The sequence below is a fragment of the Leptopilina heterotoma genome, unplaced genomic scaffold (genome assembly GCF_015476425.1).
Source record: "Leptopilina heterotoma isolate Lh14 unplaced genomic scaffold, ASM1547642v1 Lhet_121, whole genome shotgun sequence".
Taxonomy (NCBI): Eukaryota; Metazoa; Arthropoda; class Insecta; order Hymenoptera; family Figitidae; genus Leptopilina; species Leptopilina heterotoma.
Window position 1 is genome coordinate 1,425,506 of NW_025110839.1, and position 22,891 is coordinate 1,448,396.

At 20.6% G+C, this 22,891-nt stretch overlaps 1 protein-coding gene across 5 annotated transcripts in view; it reads right to left on the reverse strand.

Moving 5' to 3' along the window:
- Positions 1 to 861: 861 nt before the first annotated feature.
- Positions 862 to 22,891, reverse strand: part of LOC122511540 (serine/threonine-protein kinase tricornered) — a 48,771-nt gene continuing 26,741 nt past the window's right edge. For 2 of the 5 annotated variants that reach the window (XM_043626876.1, XM_043626856.1), the window contains 9 exons: positions 11,634 to 11,710; positions 11,223 to 11,456; positions 10,536 to 10,743; positions 9,526 to 9,643; positions 9,197 to 9,336; positions 5,898 to 6,098; positions 5,558 to 5,710; positions 1,797 to 1,961; positions 862 to 1,714 (listed from right to left, as the gene is read on the reverse strand). In XM_043626876.1, the coding sequence (XP_043482811.1) occupies positions 1,599 to 1,714; positions 1,797 to 1,961; positions 5,558 to 5,710; positions 5,898 to 6,098; positions 9,197 to 9,336; positions 9,526 to 9,643; positions 10,536 to 10,743; positions 11,223 to 11,456; positions 11,634 to 11,710 (1,412 nt within the window). In that variant the 3' untranslated portion in view covers positions 862 to 1,598. Of the gene's footprint in view, positions 1,715 to 1,796; positions 1,962 to 5,557; positions 5,711 to 5,897; positions 6,099 to 9,196; positions 9,337 to 9,525; positions 9,644 to 10,535; positions 10,744 to 11,222; positions 11,457 to 11,633; positions 11,711 to 20,898; positions 21,066 to 21,281; positions 21,437 to 22,891 lie in introns of those variants that run through there. The other 3 variants (XM_043626885.1, XM_043626895.1, XM_043626866.1) reach the window with 3 other exon arrangements.

Sequence of the window (22,891 nt, forward strand, 5' to 3'; positions counted from 1 at the left end):
AATTTCTTTTTTATGAAGAAAATTTTCTTATTCATGAAAATAATTGAATTCTTTTACTATAAATTTTATTACAATTTTTCAGATTATTTAAATTTCATTAAATTTTTTAAAAATAGTAAATTAGAATTTAAATAAGTGAATTTTTTGAATTTTGATTCTGAAATTATTAAAATATTGAAGTCGTTATTTTAAAATAAAAAATTTTGTAATTTGAATAATAATAACAAAAATTCACTACTGTGTTTTGTGGATAATATATTTTGCTAGTTAAATAAATATTCAAAAATTCCAAAACATTACCTAAAATAATTAATTTCAAAAAAAAAATTAATCAAAATTTAAAGTTTCATAAATTATAAGTAGTTTGAAACCTTTATAATATAATTCTAAAAGTTTCAGTTATAACTCTCTCAGAATTCAAATATTTTCTACAATTTTTCATTAAAAGTTTTCTCTAAGTCAATTATTTTTGAATAATTTTTAGAAATATTTTCGAAAATTCAATTATTTTAAATACAGAAATTGAATTTTTAAAAAATAAAAATTGCAGACTCTAATTCTCTTCATGTTTCTTTTTTTTAAGTTTTTAAGGTGGAAAAGGAAGAAAATAAAGAAATTCAATAAGTAAAAAAGTAAAAGTACATAAATTAAATATAAAAATTCGAACAAGTAAATATTAAATTAAATATAAAAGTAAATAATATATTAACTTAATTATAAAAAATTTAATTTAAATTGATTCTTTAAATTAAGAGTAAAGTTTAAAAATTTTTAAACTTTCATAAAAAATTTAATTTAAAAGCACATTTTTAAATAAAAAATAAAATTCTAATGGGTAGGAAAAAAAATTGCTCAATAAAGTATTCATTGTTTTTTTTCTTTATTCAGTTTTTCGCACGACAATGTTAATTCAGAACGATTCAGTGCTCGTGGACAAAGCTCCAATAATTCATGGCGCTCGTCATTTAAAACACCTTACCACAGAGAGCTTATTATGCTAAATATGTCGAATTGAACAATAAATCTCTTTGCCGCGGATTAAAAATAATATACTCGGAACTGAAACTGCAAGAATCATAAACCAACATATACACTACTACAGTCCCACTGAAACATATCCAAATATATATATATTTTTTTTATTCTGTTTCTTGTCTGGATGCGTTCAGCACTTACGAAAAAATTCGGCACGCAATTTTTTTTTCTTTCTTTCTTTCTTTTTTAATGCACTTTTCCAATTATGTCAATGCATTTTACATTTAATTTCCCTTTTCTTTTATCACTGCTTTTTTTAATCGCATACACAATCTGGTCACTTGGAGTTAGACCATCTGTTTTTTTCATCCAAGTCTTTTTATACTATACATATATAGTTTTTTTTTGTCATCTCAAACATAATACTTATTTAATGGTGTCTATCACTTTTGTTTTTCATGATAGAGGAACGAGTGAATTACTTTCGGAGTACACAAACTAAATCGACTCTGCTTAATAGTTAATAATAGTAGAGCTTATGAAATGGACAATATGAATTGTGCACCTAAGTCATTCTTTCGATAATTCAATTGATTGCAATTGTATTGCTTTATTAAAGGTTGCTATTTTTTGGTTGGTGTTCCTCGTTGTGTTAAGCCTTCAAAACGTTTGAATGTGTAGTTAATAAATACCCAGTCCTTGTAGATCGTTTCACCATCCTGTGGCATTGGCGCTGATGCTGCAATAAAAATAGGATAAAATTAGAGGAAAGATGATAATAATAATAATTGGGAAAATTAAAAGAAGAAAATAATATTTACACTCACGTATTTCTAATTTAACATCGGGGAAGTCGTCAAAGTTTGATGTGTCATCTATAGAACGTACTTCCACTGGAATAGCCGCTGGTCTCTCTCGGATATGTTCCCAATCAACACCACGAAAAAAGGGCGCTAATTTTAATTCTTCAACACCTCTTTGGGCCCCTTTAAAAATAAATATAGATTAGAACTTCATTATTTTTCTTTTGTATTTAAAAAAGAAAGAAGGAATTTATTATTTTTTATTTCCCTGACCTCTCACTGATTTCTAATTTTAATTATACAAAACTTCAATAATTTCCCTAAATGAACACAAGCCTCGGATATTATAACTTTTTCGACTTTTCCAGATTTCGTACTCCATTTTAAAATTTAAAAAAGTAGCTTTAAGATTAAAAAAAGTAGCTATCGAAAAATTAAATTTGACGATTCAATTTTTTCATAATTTCTAAATAAAAATTACATTTAATAATGTAGAATAATTTTTTTTAAATAAATATTCAAATACCTATTTATTTTTCCAGAGGAATTCAAATGTTTTAAGTGATTTCAGCGTAAAGCCTTTTTGAAATTTAACTATTCTTAAAAATTACAACTGTGATTCTTTCAATATTCAATTTTTTTTGTTGAAATTTTTAAATAAAATTATCCAAAACTTTAATAATTTTATTTCAAAATAAAAATTTTGTTATTATTAGGTAAATTGACTATAATCCAAAAATAACCTATAGTTTATTTTGCAATATTTATACAATAATTAGAATTTACAAACATTTCAATTAAAAAATCTTTTGAAATTCAATTATTTCTAAAAAAATATTACGCTATAAACCTTCTAAAATTCAATTATTATCTTAAATTTCAACTGAAATTCAATTTTAAATCAATTTATATTAGAAAATTGTACGAGAATTCAATTATTTAAATATAAAAATAAATAATTTATTGAATAATTGAATATTTCTTAATATTGAATTCTTATAAAGAACATTATCAAAATTTTTTAAAACAATTGAATTGTTATGAAGAATTTCATTAAAACTTTTAGAAACAAATTCTTTCAAGGAGTTTAATTAAAAATGTATTAAAAATAATTCTCAAATTCTAATAAACTAGTCAAAATTTTTTAAAATAAGTGATTTCTTTCGAAAAGTATTTAATAACATTTTTAAGAATATTTGCATTTTTCGAGGAATTAATTGAAAATTGTATTAAAATTAATTGAAATCCTGCGACGAGTTTTATTACGAATCAAAATAATTTAATTCTTGCAATGAATTTTATTAAAATTTTTTTAAATAATTGACTTGCTGAGAAGAATTTTATTATTTATAAAAATAATTGAATTCTTAAGAAGAACTTTATTAAATTTTTTTCTAAATAATTGAATTCTTGTGAAGAATATTATAATTCAATTGATTTTTTTGCAAAATTTTATGTAAATTATATTTTAAATAATTGAATTTCTATGAAAATTTTCTTATCAATCAAAATAATTGAATTTTTGCATCGAGATTTACTAAAATTTTTAAAAATAATTGAATGCCTGAGATAAATTTTATTATTTATAAAAATATTTTAATTCTTGTGAAGAATTTTCCAAAAATCTTTTTAAATAATTGATATTTTCGAAAAATTTTATGTTAATTATGTTTTAAGTAAATGAATTCCTGTAAATATTTTATTATTAGTCAAAATAATTGAATTCTTGCAACGAATTTTATTAAAATTTTTTTAAATAATTGAATTGTTGAAAAGAATTTTATCATTTATAAAAATAATTGAATTCTTGAGAAGAACTTTATCAAATTTTTTTTTTAAATAATTGAATTCTTGTGAAGAATTTTATAAAAATCTTTATATTAACTTTTTTATAATAAATACTAGCGCTTCGTCGACCGCTTCGCGGTCGACTTTTTTACTTTCTTCTCTTTTTCTATTTAAATTGTTCCTTTTATTTAATATTAAATTGTTTATTGTGACTTATTTAAAATTACCTAGATTTTTATTTAGTTTCTCTAAAGTTAAGTTAATAAAATAAAAATTGCCACTTCATAATGATATTGAAAAGAGCGACTCTAGCTCCATCTTCTAACTATGTATGAGTTTTTAAGGTACTATATTTCTTTAGATTTGGAAATGTGAGTGTGCCCTTCTATGTTTCATTTTCATTGCTATAACTGCGAGAGTACATTCGATTATTTTCGATTTAAATTCGAGATTTCTCACTCATGTCTTTTTTTCTAAAGGATCTAAAGGATCTACTTCTATAGAAGTAGATATTGAAAATAATTGAATTTCGAAAAATTTTTGAAAATAATTGAATCGTTTTAAAGAATTTTATTAAAATTTGTTGAATTGTTTCTAAGAATTTTATTAAAAATGTTTAGAATATTTTTTTTATTCCAACTATTAGTGAATTTAAAGTAGTGAAAATTTAAAAAAAAAGAAAAGAAAAAAGTAGGTTTTTGTGTCACAAATCTAAAAAAATGTAGGTATCCAAATAATAGCAAATCATAAAAAAGTAGAAAATAGTACGTTTTAGGTCAGTATAGACAAATCTTTCAAAAATTACTTTTTAATAACTTTTCTAATTAAATTTTTGAAATATACAATTAAAAACACTTTGAATAATTGAAATTTTGTAAAATTTCATTAAAAATAATGAACTTTTTTCATGTATATTTTATTACAATTTTTTGAAAATCAACTTTTGTAGAATTTTAATTGCAAATTAAAGTTTTATACGATTCAATTATCTTCGAACAAAGTAAATTAAAATTTTTTAAAATTTACTTTTTAGGCTTTTTAAAATTTTGAGGAAATTATGTTCATATTTATATTTAAAATTCTTTAAAAATTTAATTATTTTTTTTTATATTTTTCAAAAATTATGTAAAAACATTTAAAGAAACTAAATTTTAAGAATTTCTCTATTATAAGTTTTTGAAAATATTATACCCTACTAACTTTTACAGTTCCAATCACAATTATTATTATCAAAAATTGAATTTTTGTTTTTAAATAATTGAATTCTCGAAGAACTTTCTGAAAGTTATTAAAAATAATTAATTTAGAGATGAAGTTTAGTTGCAAATTGTAGAAAATAATATTGAATTTTGAACGGGTTATATTTGTAATTTTTAGAAATTATTAAACAGAAGGTTTTAAATTCAAATTTTTTAAAAATTTTATTTCCCGTGGAAAAATAAATAGAAGTAGGTATTTCAATATTTAAGAAAATTATTCAAGTTTTGAATAATTAAATTCAGAAATCAGTGAAAGGGGAAAATCAGGGAAATACAAAATGAGATGTTTGTGACAACGCTGAATTAAATAAACGATTTTTCTGTGTTTTTAATCTACCGAAGCGACTTTTTTGCGCTTTAAAGTCGATCCGAGGCCTGTGATTTCTAAATTCAATTATACAAAACTGGAAAAATTGCGTTAAATGAGCAATTAAATACTTATTTATTTTTCCTATTTTACTTTCGAAAAAGTCGCTTTTTTTTGAAAACAAGGCGAAAAAATTTGAAATTTTTTTGACCTATTTTCAATATTTTATAAAATAAGTGGAATAGAATGGAAAATAAGTGGAAGACAATCCCATTCTTTTATAATAAGTCGAAGAAGTCGATTTTTCCCAAAATAAGTAAAAATTTTCGCCATTTTTTAAAAATAGTCGGAGAAAAAGTCGAAAAATTCACACTATCCACGACCTGAGAAAGAAGTGAAAGTTTATTAATTGACAATCTACTTACCTAACCTCCTGTCAGCCTCACAGCAAAATCTCGTGATAGTATCTTTAGCTTCTTCGCTAATTGGTACTTCCGGAGGAAACACTAATGTTTCTCTCCAATTCATAACTTTTCTATACGTTTCTTGAGGATTCTCAGTGCAAAATGGAGGGTAACCTGAAAGTGAAATAATTTTCTTTTTTCACACATAGAAAAACTTGATATTTCGATAAACTAAAATAGAAATTGACAAAAAGTTTTGAAAAACTCTTGGTACTTTTCCACAGTGCCTTTCAAAAGAAGAGCAGTGATTAAAAAAAAAGAGGAAAACAAAATTAATTATTCAAAATTACAAAGCACTCACCTATAAGCATTTCATACATTATTACTCCTAAAGACCAGCAATCACACGCTGTTCCATATCCGGTTTGCATGAAGACTTCTGGTGCTATATAATCGGGCGTTCCTACTGTACTGTATGCTAATGCTCTTCTATTTCGTTTCCAACTTTCTGCTCTTCTTTTACTATCCATAGCTCCACCGCTGCCACTTCCGCATGAAGTCACTATTTCAAATTCAACAAAAATTTTCATACAATAACATTTTTTATCCCAAACAAAATTTTCCCGCCAAACATTTTTTTAACGGAGAATTATTTACATTTGGAAAATTTTACATCCGACTTCTTAATAATATGGTAAAGCTTTATTACTAACATTTAAAGTTAAATTTTTTATTCATTTAGTTTTATATTTAGTTATTTATTTATTTATTTATTTATTTATTTATTATTAATTATTAATTAATTATAATAATCAACATAATCTCTCATCACGTGAAGTTAGTGTTGTTTTATCGCAATTTTTTGTTTTACAGTTCGAATTGTTATATCAAAAGATTGACAGTTAATTTGTAAATAATAAAATAAGTGGAGTAAGAAAATTTAACGCCAATTTCAAAAACTCAATAAAAAGGTACAGCTGCAATTTTTTAAAATAATTAATTATTCTATGAATTATTTATTCTTCTATTTTAATAATTGAATTCTAATAAGAATTGATTTAAAAAACAATTTTAGTTAAAACTTTAGAAAATAATTACAAGCGTTAAAGAAGAAATAATTAAATTCCAAAAAGTTTTTAAATTTCAATTTTTGAAATTCTAATTGTTGTAAAAGTCAAATAATAATATTTAAATAAAAATTATTAATTTGTTTGCATCCTTAAAAAATAAAAGTTATTGAATAATATTATTCCAAAATTCTAAAAACATAATTGAGTTTTGGAAGACTTGCAGATCAAATTTTCATAAATAAAATTTCTCCAATGGTTTTATATTCAAAGTATTTCGAAATTTTAATAAAAATAAACAACAATAAGTATTTAAATATTTATTTTCCAAAAATGATTGAAATTTGAAAGATTTAATTTGGAAATTCTGAAAAAATTTGATTTTTGAAAAATAGAAATTAAATTTTTTTGAAGATTTACTTGAATTTCCGAAAATAATTTTAAAAAATTGAAACAATTGTAAATTTTGTAAAATTTTATATTTCGAAGAATTTTATTTTTTCGTCTTTAAAAATTATCTAAAAATATAATTGTATTTTTGAAAAAACATTACTTCTCTTTAATTCTGATAGGAATTGATTTAAAAAAAATTTCAGTTAAAATTTTAGAAAATAATTGAATATTTAAAGCGTTATAACAGGAATTTTAGAAATTAGTTAAATTTTAAAAGGTTTTTAAATTAAATTCCATGAAAATTTAAGAGAAGCAAAAGTATAAAAATACTTAAGTTTTTATTTTAAAAAATTATTAATTTCATTATATTTCTTTCAAAATTCTTCAAGTTTTAAATAATTTAAATCAAAAATGTGATAAAAAAATAGAAATTTACTTAAAAAAATGGAAATTTTGTTAAAAAATTGCGATAGAAAAATAGAAATGGTCCAAATTTATGTACTTTTCCTTCTTTTTCAAAAAAAGATATAAATAAAATATAAAAGAAAAATTATGCAAATTTTTTCATTAATTTATAAAAAAAAACAAAAATTATAATTTCGTTAAAAATTGTGATTCAAAAAAGAACTTTAATGGAATTCTATATATAAAAATTAATTATTTTCAATACAATAGATATTAATTAAAATTGGCTACAAAATTTACAAAAATTCAATTATTTTCTTAATAAAAGAAATTCTTCACTGAAATAAAATTATTTTTATAAATAATAAAATTCTTCGCAGGAATTGAATTATTTTTAATATACGATTTTTCGAAAGAATTCAATTATTTTTAGAAGTTTTAATAAAATTCACCGCAGAAAATCAACTATTTTATCATAAATAATAAAATCCTTAGCAAAAATTCAATTATTTTCAAAAAACAAATTCAATAAAACTTCTCAAAAAAATTAAATTAAGATTTTAAACTTTAATAATTAAAATTAAATTCAATTATTTTCATAAATAATACAATTTTTCAGAGGAATTCAATTATTTTTAATTCAATTTTAATAAAATTTTGTTAAAAAATGCACAAATTTTTCTATATAATTAAAAATTTGGTTGTCAATATGATTGACAAATCAAAATTATGAAAATATTTTTCCTTCATTTTATAAAAATCTTTTAAATTTCTTAGTTTTATTTTTAATTAAAAATTGTAATCGAATTTTTTTTATATTTATTATTAAAAATAACAGGAAAATTTGTTAAAACATTGTGATTGAGAAATATAAATGGTCCAAATTTATTTCTTTTTTCTTCTCTTCCAAAAAGAAAAAAGAAAAACAGAATTTTGTATAAAAATTTGTATTTCTGAAAGAAAAATTCTGCAAATTTATTTTTCAACTAATTTCTAAAAAAAACTTATAATTTCGTTAAAAATTGTGATTGAAAAACAAAAATTACACAAATCTTTTTTTCCAAAAGGAACTAAAAATTTTGTAAACAAAATATGAGTTATAAATAATATTATGGAAGTTTATTACCTTTATTTCATAAAAATCTTTTCAAATTCTCAATTTTATTTTCAATTTTATTTTCAATTAAAAATTGTGATTGACAAATCGGAAAACTGTTTCGGTCTGAAAATTTCGATCTTTCAAGCAAAGTGTTTTAGAAAAAAAAACAAGAGCATACTCAAAGACTATTAAACTGCGGACAGAATGAATGGCAGAAAGACAAAATTATCTGATTATTATATTTTTAATAATAATAATAATTTAATAATAATTAATTATTAATGTAATTAATTTAATTGTAACGTAATGTATTTGAAAATTCTTCGAAAACAATCCTTGGGAATTAAAATCAATATATCTAAATATAACTAAAGTTCTGAAAGTTCAATTGAAGGAAATATATTTATTTCTGCTTCAAATTAAAATTGTAAAAGCAATATTGCGTTTCTTATTTATTTATTGAGATGCATTCCCGCAGTGCAAGAAGGACCATAAATAAGTAACAAAACAAAATAAAAAGTATAATAATAAAAATTTGAAAAGAAAAAAATTATAAATATTCTAAATATTTAATTTTGTTTTTGCTTTTTACAATTTAATAATTTCTATAAATATTTCCAGTGGCAAATCAATTTCTTCATTTGAACGTTAAAAACTTGTGGATCATAATTATAATGCTCTATAAGAGAAACTTACTGAAATCGGACGGTTTTGCCTGACTTAGATCCCGATAGAAATCAGTTCTGTGAGATTTTTTTAAACCCGTGCAGAGCCCAAAGTCGGACAATTTTATATGACCTCGTGCATCCAACAGAAGATTATCTGGCTTGATATCCCTGAAATATTGCAATTTCTTTTAATCCCTCGAATTATTTTTATTAAACTTTTTGCGAGTCAATTTCAAAATTCAAATTAATTTCAAAAAGACAAAATTTCTTTTTTATATATAAAAAATATTTCTTTCTCGATATTAATTTATATTGATGAAAAAATAATTACCAATATTGACGAACATATATAATTACCTATGAATAAAACCTAATTTGTGAATGGAGTCGATTGCTAGTGCCGTTTCTGCTATATAAAATTGTGTGCATTCCTCAGAAAGCGTGTCTTTTTTCATGAGAAGCGTCATCATATCACCTGTAAAATAAAATAAAAAAAATACACATCAAATTGTTTGAGTATTTTGCGTAATATTTTCTTTTTCTGCTTCTAAAAGGTGTTCACGGCTTTTTTTTCTTTCAGGAAGAAAGAGCAGTGAGGTCGACTTTCTGAAACGTGACGCACATTTTTACATGCGTATTAAAAATAGTTACAAATTTTTCGAAATCCGTAAGATCATTATCTAGATTCATTTCTTTTTTTAAAATATTTCTTTTGTTTCACCATTATGGAATTTTCGCTATTTTCAATTTATTAATATTTGAAAAAAGAAAAGTTTTTTTTTCTAATTCAAATTTAATTTCCTTTTTTTATATAATGAATTTTAATTACTTTCTGCGTATTTTTTTATTTAACGAATTTTAATTATTTTCAGCCTATTTTTTATTTAACGAATTTTAGTTATTTTCAGTTTTTTAATTAACGAATTTTAATTATTTTCTGTTTTTTTTATCTAACGGATTTTTATTATTTTCTATTTATTTCTTTTTTTAATGCTTATTTTTTAATTTCGTGAATTTTTATTATTATCTGCTTATTTTTTATTTAATGAAATTTAATTATTTTATGTTTTTTTAATTAACAAATTTTAATTATTTTCTGTTTTTATTATTTGACGAATTTTCATTTATTATTTTCTTTCTTTAATGCTAATTTTTTTATTTGACAAAGTTTTAGTTATCTTCTGAATATTTTTTTATTTAATGAATTTTTTAAAAGTATTTTCTAATTATTTTTCTTTTATTTAATGAAAATTCAATGAAAACGGTTCGAGGAGCAAAATAGACTGGGATGAAAATAACTTTCTAAAATTTAATGAGTTTCAATGCTCGAATGAATTGCTGATAGAAAGAAATTTTGATTTTCTCACCTCCGGGTAAAAACTCCATAATAAGATAGAGATTAATTGGATCTTGGAAACTATAGTACATTTTAACAACCCATTGATGATCCGCTTCGACAAGGACGTCTCTTTCAGCTCTGACATGGGCGACTTGCTCCTTTTCGAGCATGTCCGCTTTCCTCAAGATTTTCATTGCATATACATGTCCAGTGTCCTTTTTCTGAACCAATCTCACCTATTTTCAAAATAAAAATAAAGCAAAAATAAGAATTATTGTACAAAATTTATCTTACTTTGCAAAATTCAATTATTTTCATGATTTTCAATTTAAATTTCATAAACTTCTTATTTTATAAATAAAGAAAATAATAAATTTATGAAGACAAATAAAAAAATAAGTTTTAAGCGAATAATAAATAATAAATAAAAATAAATTTTAAGACGAATAAAATTAGTTTTAAACAAATAATAAATAAAAATAAATTTCAAGACGAGTAAAATTAGATTTAAGAGAATAAAAAATAATAATGAAAAATAAATAGGCAACAATAACAAAAAATTAGTTTGATTCGAATAAATAAATGAAAGAGATAAAATAAAAATTCTCCTTTTCCCTGACCTGCGATAACCCTCTAAAGAGAATTTTACCGTTTAATAAGGAAAAACAGTTAAAAAGAACTAAAAAAAAGTAAAATAAACAATAAAAACATTCACCTCGCCAAAAGCACCTCTGCCAATAACTTTGAGTGGTTCAAAATCTTCGACTCCAAGTCTAGATCGCTTGAGGCGAAGAAATTCTGTTTCCTTTTGAGCATGCTGTAACCTCTTCTCCTGTTTCTGCTGCTCGGAAAGTCCTTCATCTTTTAATGACTCTTCTAATTTTGCGAGTCTCTGCTTTCGTTCAATATGTTGAGCTATTAAATTGCTATAATAATTTTCCAAAGTTACCTGAAATAATTTTCAAAATTTTTATAATTATTATTTACATTTCAATATCACAATTAGTTTGAAAATATTTTATACAAAATATTTTTTTTTATTTATTAATAACTATTAAATAATAATTAAAAATTGAGTTAAATAATAATTATCTACTATTTTTATTTAAAAAAGTAAAAGACTTACTTTTGCTTTCGTCGCCTTATCCAATGTATGACCGCTAAATCTGATTGTACTTTCTGTAGCAGCCATATCCAGTACTCCTGAAACAAAAAAATTATTTTTTCATTAGAAATTTTATATTTTCAAGAATAAACATCAATTTTTGAATGATTACTGATTCAAAATTTAAAAAATTCACCTATTAACTAAATAATTAACTATTCTTGTTTATCATAATTCAAAAATTTTAATAAAATTTTTCTCAAAAATAATAATATTTTTTAGAGCGATTCAATTATTTTTTATACAATTTTAATAAAATTTCTCCAAATAATACAATTATTTTTAAAAATATTAATTGAATTCGATTATTTTCAAGAGTTTTAATATAAATTCAAATATTTTAGACAATTTCGATGAAATCCTTTTAAAAAAATCATTAATTTCAAAATTTTCAATAAAATTTCTAGGAAAAATTTTATTCTTTTCAAAAATTTAGATAAAATTCTTCGAAATAATTCAATTATTTTTATGAATTGTTAAATCCTCGGCAAGAATTCAATTATTCTTTTAAATAAGAAAAATTGTTTGCAAGAATTAAAATATTTCCATAAATAATAAAATTCTTCAAAGAAATTCAATTATTTTCAAGAGATTTAATAAAAATTCAATTATTTTTAATAATTCTGATAAAAAATTCTTGTCATGAATTCAATTATTTTTGTAAATAATAAAATTCTTCTGTGAAATTTAATTATTTTCAATACAATTTAAATAAAACTCAATCATATTCAAAATAATTTAAAAAAAATTCTTTTGAAATTTCAATTAAAATTATTTTAAAAAATTACATTATTTTTACGAAATTTAATGAAATTCTTTAAAAAATGTAATTATTTTCAAAAACTGTAATAAAATTGTTTTAAAGAATTTAATTTTCTATGAATAATTTTAATATAATTTAATAGGACAATTATTAATTACAATTAATAGTATACGCGATTATTTTAAAAACTTAGAAGAAAATCTTCACAAAATTCAATTACTATCAAAATTTTCAGTTAAAATTATTTAAAAAAACTTCATTATTTTCAAGAAAATTGAAATAAATTCTTCAAAACAATTCAATTATTCTAAGGAATTTTAAATAACAATCTTGCCAAGAATTAAATTATTTTCAATACAATTTTAATTACATTTTCTCGAAAGAATTCAATTATTGAAAAAAATGTTGATAAAATTCTTGAAATGAATTCAATTAATTTCAAATTTTTCGATAAATACTTATCATTTTTTAATTATAAATATTTTTTTATAATTTTTTTAATTATACATATATTTATAATTATAATTTTCTTTTATTGGTCCCTAAAGGCGCAGTTTATCGCAAAATTTAGAGAATATAAATTTTTAAATGCCATAAAAGTGTGGATATTTCAATTTCAAAACGTTATAAAATAATTTTAATTTTCGATAAAAATTGATTTACAATTCACGATAATTGGAGAATAAAAAAAACCATTATAATAGTAAAAAAATTTTCATAAACAAAAAAAAATTCTCACGAATAATAAAATGATTTAAAACAGCTTTCATGATTCCCAAGAGGAATTATAAAATCATTTTATGTAATTCTCGTGAATATAATTCTCTAAAAGGATTGTATAATATTTTCAAGAATTATAAAATCACTTAAATAAATCTTTTTTTTTTCGTCAATTAAATTATTACACTATATTTTTTCTAAAATTTTCCTTTATTTATATTTGTATGATTAATAATTAATATTAATAATTATTATTTATACAAAAGGAAATTTCGTATTTATCAACAAAAATTGATTTAAAATTAATTTATTATTTATTAATTAAAAATATTATTTCACTGTTTATTATTAATCAATTAATATTATTAATTATTAATCATACAAGTAGAAATTTCGTATTTATTTAATTTACGTTCGTATTATTAACAATAATCATTAATTAAATATTTTTAAAAAAATGAAGTAAATAAATTTGATTTCGAAATAAAATGAAAGGAGTAGGTATTTATATTGTACACTTATGTATTTTTTATTTTTTCGTTAAGAGACAAAATTAAAATCTCCCCTTGCTTAGTTTTTGTTACTGAGACGAATTGAAAGTCTTCGCGGTTATTTTATTTTTGTCACTAAAGATAAAATGAAAGTCTCTATTAAGTCTAGAACTCCAAAAACAAAAATCTTCTCTATGTATTTTAAGGTATGAATCTCAAAAGTATTTTAAAATTCTAGTTGATTAAAGAAAAAAAAAAGAAAATACTTAATATTTTAAATTTTTTATTATACAAAAATGCTCTAGTTTTTTAAATCGGAATATTTTGATTTTCTACTTTTTTCTTTTATCAAGTGAAGAAATTACATTTTTCATAAAAATAGCGAATAAATAAATGAAATAGAAAATAATAATAAAAAATGTAGAATAAATAAAATAATAATGAAATACTAACAAAATAAAAAAATAATGAAAAAAATAAACAAAACAAAAAATAATAATAAGAAATAAATAAAAATTAGTTAATTAAATTAAAGTAATAAAATGTTTCATCGTCCTAATGAATAAATAATGGTAAATAATGAATAATGAAAACTATAAAAAATTTGAAAAGTATATCAAAGAATATTTTATGAAAAGTTGCGTAGAGTGAAATTACGAAATGCATAGTGTATTGGGGATATGCCCATATCCTTGGGACGTATTTAAGAATAACTTGTGCCTTATTCGTAGGTCAAATTATTCCTGCAGCATTTTTCCTCTCTTTTTTTTCTTTTTTTCTTTCTAAACCACAATGAATAATTAAATTCCTTTCCCGTTTATTAAATTAACCTGTTTTCAAAATAATTTCCAAGCGTGGGTAAAAAGAAGCACAGAGACTGACAAGTAATTAGAAATTTTGAATTTTAATTATTTTAAATGAGGATATTTTTAGCTACTTATCATTATCTTATAAGTGAATTAATTCTACACGTATGATAAGTAGATAATTAAAATGCAAAAAGTTTACAAATATATATCTATTGAAAATGGTTCAAAAAAAATTATCTTTGAACAATTTACATATATAGTATAGAAATTTTTATTTTTATTTACTTAAATATTTTTTAATTTTTAATTTTTTAAATTAAATTTTTTGTCTTTTTTAAAATTTTTTTTTAATTTTCGAAAATTTTTATAAAATTCTTCACAAAAATTCAATTATTTTTTATACCTTTTTAGTCAAATTACTCGAAAGAATTTAGTTACTTTTTAAAAAAGTAATAAAATTTTTTATAAAACTCTTTTACAAAAATTCAATTATTATTTTCACTTCACAATTTTTGGAAAGTATTGTATAATATTCATAAATTTAAAGAAATTTCTTCCCAGGAATTCAATTATTCAAAAAAGCATTTTTCACAGGATTAAATTATTTTAAATACAATTTGAATGCAATTTCTTGAAAAATTTTTAACAAAATTTGTCCAAAAAACTCAATTTTTAAATTATTTTTCAACGAATTTAATTATTTTCAGAAATTTTTATGAAATTATTTTCAAAAATTCAATTATTTTTTCTTCTCGACTTCTTGAAAGAAGTCAAATAATTTATTAGCTATTTTTAATTCAATTCAATTTTTATAAAAATTCCCGAAAGAATTCAATTATTTTCCAAAAGAAAATTCTTCACACGATTCAATTATTTTCAATACTATTTTAATAAAATTTCTTGCACAAATTTAATTATGAAAAAAAAATGTTAACAAAATTCTTCCCAAAAAATCAATTTTAATAAAGTTTACATTGTTTTTATGTATTTTAAAAAAATCTTCCCCAGGAATACAATTATTATCGAAAATAGTAATAAAATTTCTGGAAAGAAATCAATTATTTTCACAAATAAGAAAATTCTTGGCAGGAATTCAATATTCTTTTCAAAAATTTAAATAAAATTTCTCTGAAGAATCCAAATAATTTATTAAATATTTTCAATTTAATTCAATTTAATTTATAAAAAAATTCCGAAAGAATTCAATTAATTTCCTAAATAAAATTCTTCACGTGATTCAATTATTTTTATTAATAGTACAATTCATCTCAAAAATCAAAATTATTTTCAAGTGAATTTTTCATTTTTGGAATGAATTCAATTGTTTTTATATATTTTAAAAAATTCTTTCCAGGAATTTAATTATTTTTAAAAATAGTTATATTAATAATTATTATAATTATTTTCATACGTAAGAAAATTCTTCGCAGGAATTCTATTCTTTTAAAAAATTTCAATAAAATTTCTCCAATGAAGTCAAATAACTTAAAAACTATTTTTAATTCAAATCAATTTTTATAAAAATTTCCGAAATAATTCAATTTATTTCCTAAGTAAAATTATTCACATAATTCAATATATTTTCAATACAATTGTAATGAAATATCTTGAAAAAATTTAATTTAAAAATTTAATCAAAAAAATATTTAACAAAATTATTCCAAAGAATTAAATTATTTTGTTTTGAATACAATTTTAATAAAATTTCTCTAAAGAATTTAATTATTTTATTAAAGATTTAAATTATTTTTATATGAAAAATAAAATTCTGGAAATTTATTATTTTAGAATTCCATTACCTATTTTCAATATTTAATTTTAATAACATTTCCGGAAAGATTTTAATTATTTTAAAAAATTTAAAGAAAAATAAACAAAATATCCAGCAATGTAAAAATATATCTAATTAGCCAAAAATATATTTTTTTAATTTAAAAATTGCTACCAAGATTTAAAAATAAATTCAAGTGGCAATTTCATTTTCAATTTTCTTGAAAAATATTTTTAAAATACTTGTTCTAGAAAATAAAATGCCTGTATTATTGATATAATATTGTAAAATAAACTGCAAATTTATCATATAGATCTACACGTTATAAAGACTAAATGAACTTTAAAGTTGACATTGTCATTTATATGAAAATGCTATTTCGCGAGAGATTCTTTACATCTAGATATATGTAAAAAAAAAAAGAATCGATATTTGTCCAAGAGAAAATTGCAAAATAAGCAGAAAACTAAAGGAAACCTTTTATTAGACATGTGGCGTAAGAATCTTTTGCAAATGTTCAAGGAATTAAAATTTAATAATTACTGCTAACAAGTTTAGTCAAAAATTTCACATTTTTTTTGCCATTTTTCTATTATTTTATCAATTTTCCTTGTAAAACATATTTTTTTTAAAACAAATTTTCCTTGTAAAACATATTTCCTTAATTAAAATAATATATTAAAATTAAAATAATGTTTTTTTAATTTAATTTTTAAATTCAATTTCATTAAAATCTAATAATTACTGTTAACAATTAACTAAAATTAAAACAATTAATTAAAATTTAATAATTACTGCTAACAAGTTTAGTCAAAAATTTCACATTTTTTTTGCCATTTTTCTATTATTTTATCAATTTTCCTTGTAAAACATATTTTTTTTAAAACAAATTTTCCTTGTAAAACATATTTCCTTAATTAAAATAATATATTAAAATTAAAATAATGTTTTTTTAATTTAATTTTTAAATTCAATTTCATTAAAATCTAATAATTAGGGGAACATAGTCTAGGTCGGCCACCTTTTTGACTTTTGTTTATAACTTTTTTTTAAAAATGAATTTGGACAATTGAAGTATATGGTTGGAAAGTCCTGTTTAATAGGAACATTTTTTCTGTACAAAGTAAATTGACAGGTTTAAAAATGAAAAAGTTATAAAGATTTAAAAAAAAAAAAATTTGTAGTCCAGGTTGGCCATTACAGTCAAGGTCGGCCATGTTTAAAATTCAAAGGGCATTAATCGTTAAAAAATAAAATAACATGTTTGGAGTTACGGAAAATTGATTCTTTATTGTTTACAGTTTGTAACTTAATGAAATAACAAAATAATAACAATAAACAATATAAAAAAATAAATATAAATAAAAAAAAGTTTTGCACTAAAATATTAATAAAATTAAATAAAAATATTAATAAGATGATCAATTATATTATGAGTTATACAGAATTGCAGTTTTTTCAAATGAAGTAGCTCGTCCTCAACTTTGCGCATTTTAAACACATAGTGGCCGACCTTGACAGTAAGTAACATTACCGAATTGTTGTAACCATAAAGAAATACGTTTCGGGATTCGATTTTTTACTTTGTTTTTCTTTCAACCATGAGTCCCACAAATTTTCTGCATACTTGCCTTGACGATTCAATTTGTTTTTTATCGTTTATTAATGGTTTTTCACATTATGCACAAAACTTTTTTTGAGCTTTTTTTGTACCGACGTCACAGAAAACACAATTTTCGATTTTCCGAAAATGTAATTGAACAAAAAGTTAGGTTTCACTAAGACAAGCTTCGACAAAAATGCGCGTAGGTGGCGCTAGTGAACTTGACAAAAAAACGCGAGTGGCCTACCTAGACAGTAGGCCAACCTTGACTACATTCCCCTACTGTTAACTATTAATTACTGTTCAGACAAAAAATTAAAAAAAAAAAATTTTTTACACCTTTTTATCGATTTTTCTAGTAAAAAATTATTTTCTTATAGTAAATATAAAAATTATCTTTTTCAAATTTGTTTTAATTTCAAGTTTCATTAGATTCGTAATAATTCACTTTCAATTGAAAGAAATAATTTATTTTATTTGTTATTTTTTTCGAACATTTTGAACAATTTGTGTATATTGTTGAATAAATTGTCATCATTAATCTTTTTTTTCATTTTTTGTTAATAAAATATACAAAAGTTTCGCTCTATAAATATCGAGTTTATTTAACTTTTATAAACAGGTTTGTAAAATGTTTTCTTTTCTTTTGCAATCCAAGAGAAGAAAGAGCAAAATTCACAAAGCGAATATTTTTGTATTAAATATTTTCACATGCAGCAAAATTTGTATTTTTCTTTAAATTTTCTTTTTTAGTTTCCTAAATTTTCCTAAATATTTCCCATGGAATTGAATTTAGAATTTAATTTAATTTTTAGATTTATTTTTTTAATTTTTATATTTTTATTGAGTTTCTGTTTTAGTTTTTTTCATTAGTTAAATAGTTATTAGCTCATTGTTTTATTTCTATTACCTATTTATTTTATTTATTAATATTTATGTGTAAATAAATAAATTTAAATTCTTCTGTTATTAATTATAGTATTTTATTAAACATCGTTATTATTTATAATTTTTTTTTCTTATTTGCAAAGTGTAAATTTATTTGCGTTTATTCATAAATTATAAAGCATATTAATAATATTAATAAATAAAATAAATAAATAATTAAAAAAAAAACGTAAATTTATTTGCATAAAAGTAAAAATATTACACTGAAACAAATTTATTTGAATCAAGTAACTGAATACTTGACTATTATCAATTAAATATTTACTTGAATCAAATAATTTTTATTTGAGTCCATTAAATGGTTCAATTTATATTTGCTTCAAATACTGAAATTATTGGTTCAAACACCTTGATTTCAATATAAAAATTATTTAATTCAAGTAAATATTTAATTGATAATAGTCAAGCAATCGGTTATTTGAATCAAATAAATCGTTTCTTAACGAATTAAATTATTATCAAAAATTTAATTATTTTTATTAATAATGAAAGTTTTTTCCAAAAAATTGATTATTTTTAATTTAACTAAAATTTTTAGAAAGAATTTAATTATTTTTGTATATTTTTAGAAAATTCTTGTCAGGAATTCTATTATTTTCAAAAATTTTAATAAAATTTCTCTGAAGAATTGAAATAATTTATTAAATATTTTCAATTTAATTCAATTATTGTAAACAATTTCGAAAGAATTCAATTCATTTTCTAAATCAAATTCTTTACGTGATTCAATTATTTTCAAAAATGTTGAAATTGTTTTCAAAAATTCAATTATTTTTATTAATAAAAAAAAAAAATAAAATTCTGGAATTTTATTATTTTGGAATTTCATTATTTTCAATTTAATTTTAATAACATTTCCGGAAAGATTTTAATTATTTTTAAAAATTTAAAGAATAATAAACAAAATATCCAGCAATGTAAAAAATATATCTAATTAGCCAAAAATATATTTTTTTTAATTTCCAAAATGCTAAAAAGATTTAAAAATAAATTTAATTGTCAATTTCATTTTCAATTATTATCAATTTTCATTATTTCAGTATTTGCTTCAAATACTGAAATTATTGGTTCAAACACATTGACTTAAATAAAAATTATTTGATTCAAGTAAATATTTAATTGATAATAGTCAAGTAATCGGTTAGTTAAATGAAATAAATATTTTTTTCAGTGTAATAAATAAAATAAATAGGTAATAAAAATAAAATAGTTTACTAGCTAAAATAAAAAAAAACTAATAAAATGAGAAAAAAATAATATAAAACAATTCATTAAAACAAACAAAAAACTAAAGAGTGTTACAATTCTTGTTGTTATTTGTTAATTATAATTTGTTATTATTTATTACAATTCTGTTATTTATTAGTTACAACTTGTTACTATTATTATTACAATTCTGTCATTTGTTAATTATAATTTATTACTATTTATTATTATAATCTTGTTATTTGTTAATTATTGTTTATTATTATTTGTTATTACAATTTGTTATTATTTCTAAATTATTGTTTGTTATTATTTTTCAAATATTGTTTGTTATTATTTCTCAACAATATGTAAATAATAATTATTTTTTGTTATTACAATTTGTAATTATTTGTTAATTATTGTTTGTTATTACAGTTTAATTGATTATAATAAGTTACAATTTGTTATTATACAACTAAACTATTAGTTTAAACAATTAGAATCAACAATATGTAAATAATAATTATTATTCGTTATTATTAATTTTAATATTATTGTTACCATTATTATTGTTAGTTACGGTAACGTGACAAGAGAAACTAATAAAATGAAAAAAAATAATTTAAAACAATTAACTAAAATAAAAAAAACGAAAAAGAAACTAATAAAATAAAAATGAATTAAATTGTAAATAGAATTGCGTGGAGAATATTGGGAACAATTTCGTAAAACTTAGTGAATAATTTTAAAATAAAATATAAAAAATAATTCATTACAATTGAATTATTAAAAGTCCACGAGGACAAAATAAAAAAAATCCCCCTTCACGAAATTACGTATTAAAGTAAAAAAAAACAAAAAAAAAAACACTCGAAATGAACGATGACGATGAATTTTGACTAATTTTGAATATGATCTAATCGCAAATATTACCTTCCACCTCGTTTCTATTGAATGTTAGCTTTATTAGGCGATTGATAAGTTCATTTCACACTATTTCTGCACTCGTGGAGAGCTTATAGGTGCAAGTGTCACTGCAGTAGAGGTAGGTGTCCAATTTTAGCCGAAGGCATTACCCGCGTGCAGTCTTGTACGACTAAGTATATAGTGTGCGAGGAAATTTATTTTCCTTTTGTTTTTCAAAATTTTTTTCCCCCTTCTCGAAAAACCCTTTTATTTTTCTTTTAAAAGAAAAATAATAATAGTTTTACAAAAACAAAACACACACACACACACAAATTATTATTGAATCGAATATTATTGTTAAATTATAAAGGAATTGACAAATTTTTTGAAAAATTTAAAAAAGAACTTACATTTTGTTATAATATTATGAGAGAAAAGTAATTTTTGTTTCTTTTCTTTTTTTTGTCGTGTTTTATAATATTCTTATTGCCACACACAAATTCGTCGACCATGAAGAAAAACACTGTGTGCTAAGCCTGCTGGCAACGACTACCGTTCTACTTCTTCCGTCGATAAGAAAGAGAACGGATGAAACACTGATGTCACCTGATCGTGATCACTCGGCTTGTTTCTAGCTTCTATATACCTTTTGTTATAACTATAGCATGGCTCTGACTTATAGCACAAAAAAAAGAAAATTCTACAATTTATTTCAGACGTTGAATTTATTTTTTCTTTTAATTGGAGCAAATTTTTAATCAATTATTTGAAATTATACTTCGTTTATAATCAACGATTGAAAGAACAATAACAATATTTTTCTTGACGAAAATAATTAAATATTTTGTTTACAAATTTCTTTTCAAAACACAAGTCTCAGATTTCACGACTTTTTTCCACTATTTTCAAAAAATGCGACTTTTTCGATGTTTCTTCCAAATATTGCGACTTTTTTTAAACTTTTCTTTCAAATATTGCAACAAAATACCACATTTTTAGTATAAAATGCAACTTATTTCTATTTTTATAGTTTAACTATAGGCAAATCTTTCAAAAATTATTTTCGAATAATTTTTCTAAATAAATTTTCGAAATATACAATTAAAAAAATTTTGAATAATTCAAAATTCAAATTTTATAACTATATAGACAAATCTTTCAAAAATTATTTTCGAATAATTTTTCTAAATATAGAATTAAAAAGATTTTGAATAATTGAAATTTTGTAAAATTTCAATGAAAATAAGTGACTTTTTTCAAGTATTTTATCATAATTTTTGAAAATCATCTTTTGAAGAATTTTAATTGCAAATTTTCAAAATTATTGAATTCTCAAAAAGTTTACTGAAAAATCTTTAAGTTTAAATTTAAAACTAAAAATTAATTGAAAATAGTTGATTTTTTTCAAGTATTTTATTATTATTTTTGAAAATCAACTATTGAAGAATTTTAAATCGAAATTTTGAAAATAATTGACATCTCAAAAGTTTTAATGAAAAATCTTCATGAAAATTAGCTTCAAAAAATTATATAAAAATATTTTTGAAGAAAGCAATTTTTCGAATTTTTTCATTCGAATTTTTTTAAAATTCAATTATTTTCAATATTTTCAATTACATATTTCCGAAAATTCAAATACGAACAACAAATAATATTAAAATTTTCTAGAATCATTTTTAACAGTCTGGAGAAAACAATCAAATTGAAAATTTTTAATCAAAATTCTTCAAAAATTTAATTCGTTTTTTTAAAATTATATAACAATGACTTTTAAACGGTTATACCTAGTTGTAATTTTTAGAAACTATTAAATTTCAACTTTGAATAATTTAAATTTTATAAAATTGAATTGAAAATAATTGAAATTTTGTAAAATTGAATTGAAAATAATTGAATTCTCAAAAAGTAATTGTAAAAATATTTTAAAAAATATTAAATTTCAAAAGGTTTTATATTAATTTTTTTGCGGATTTGAATTTTTAGTAAATTTAATTAAAAATTCTAAAGGAACTTAGTTTTT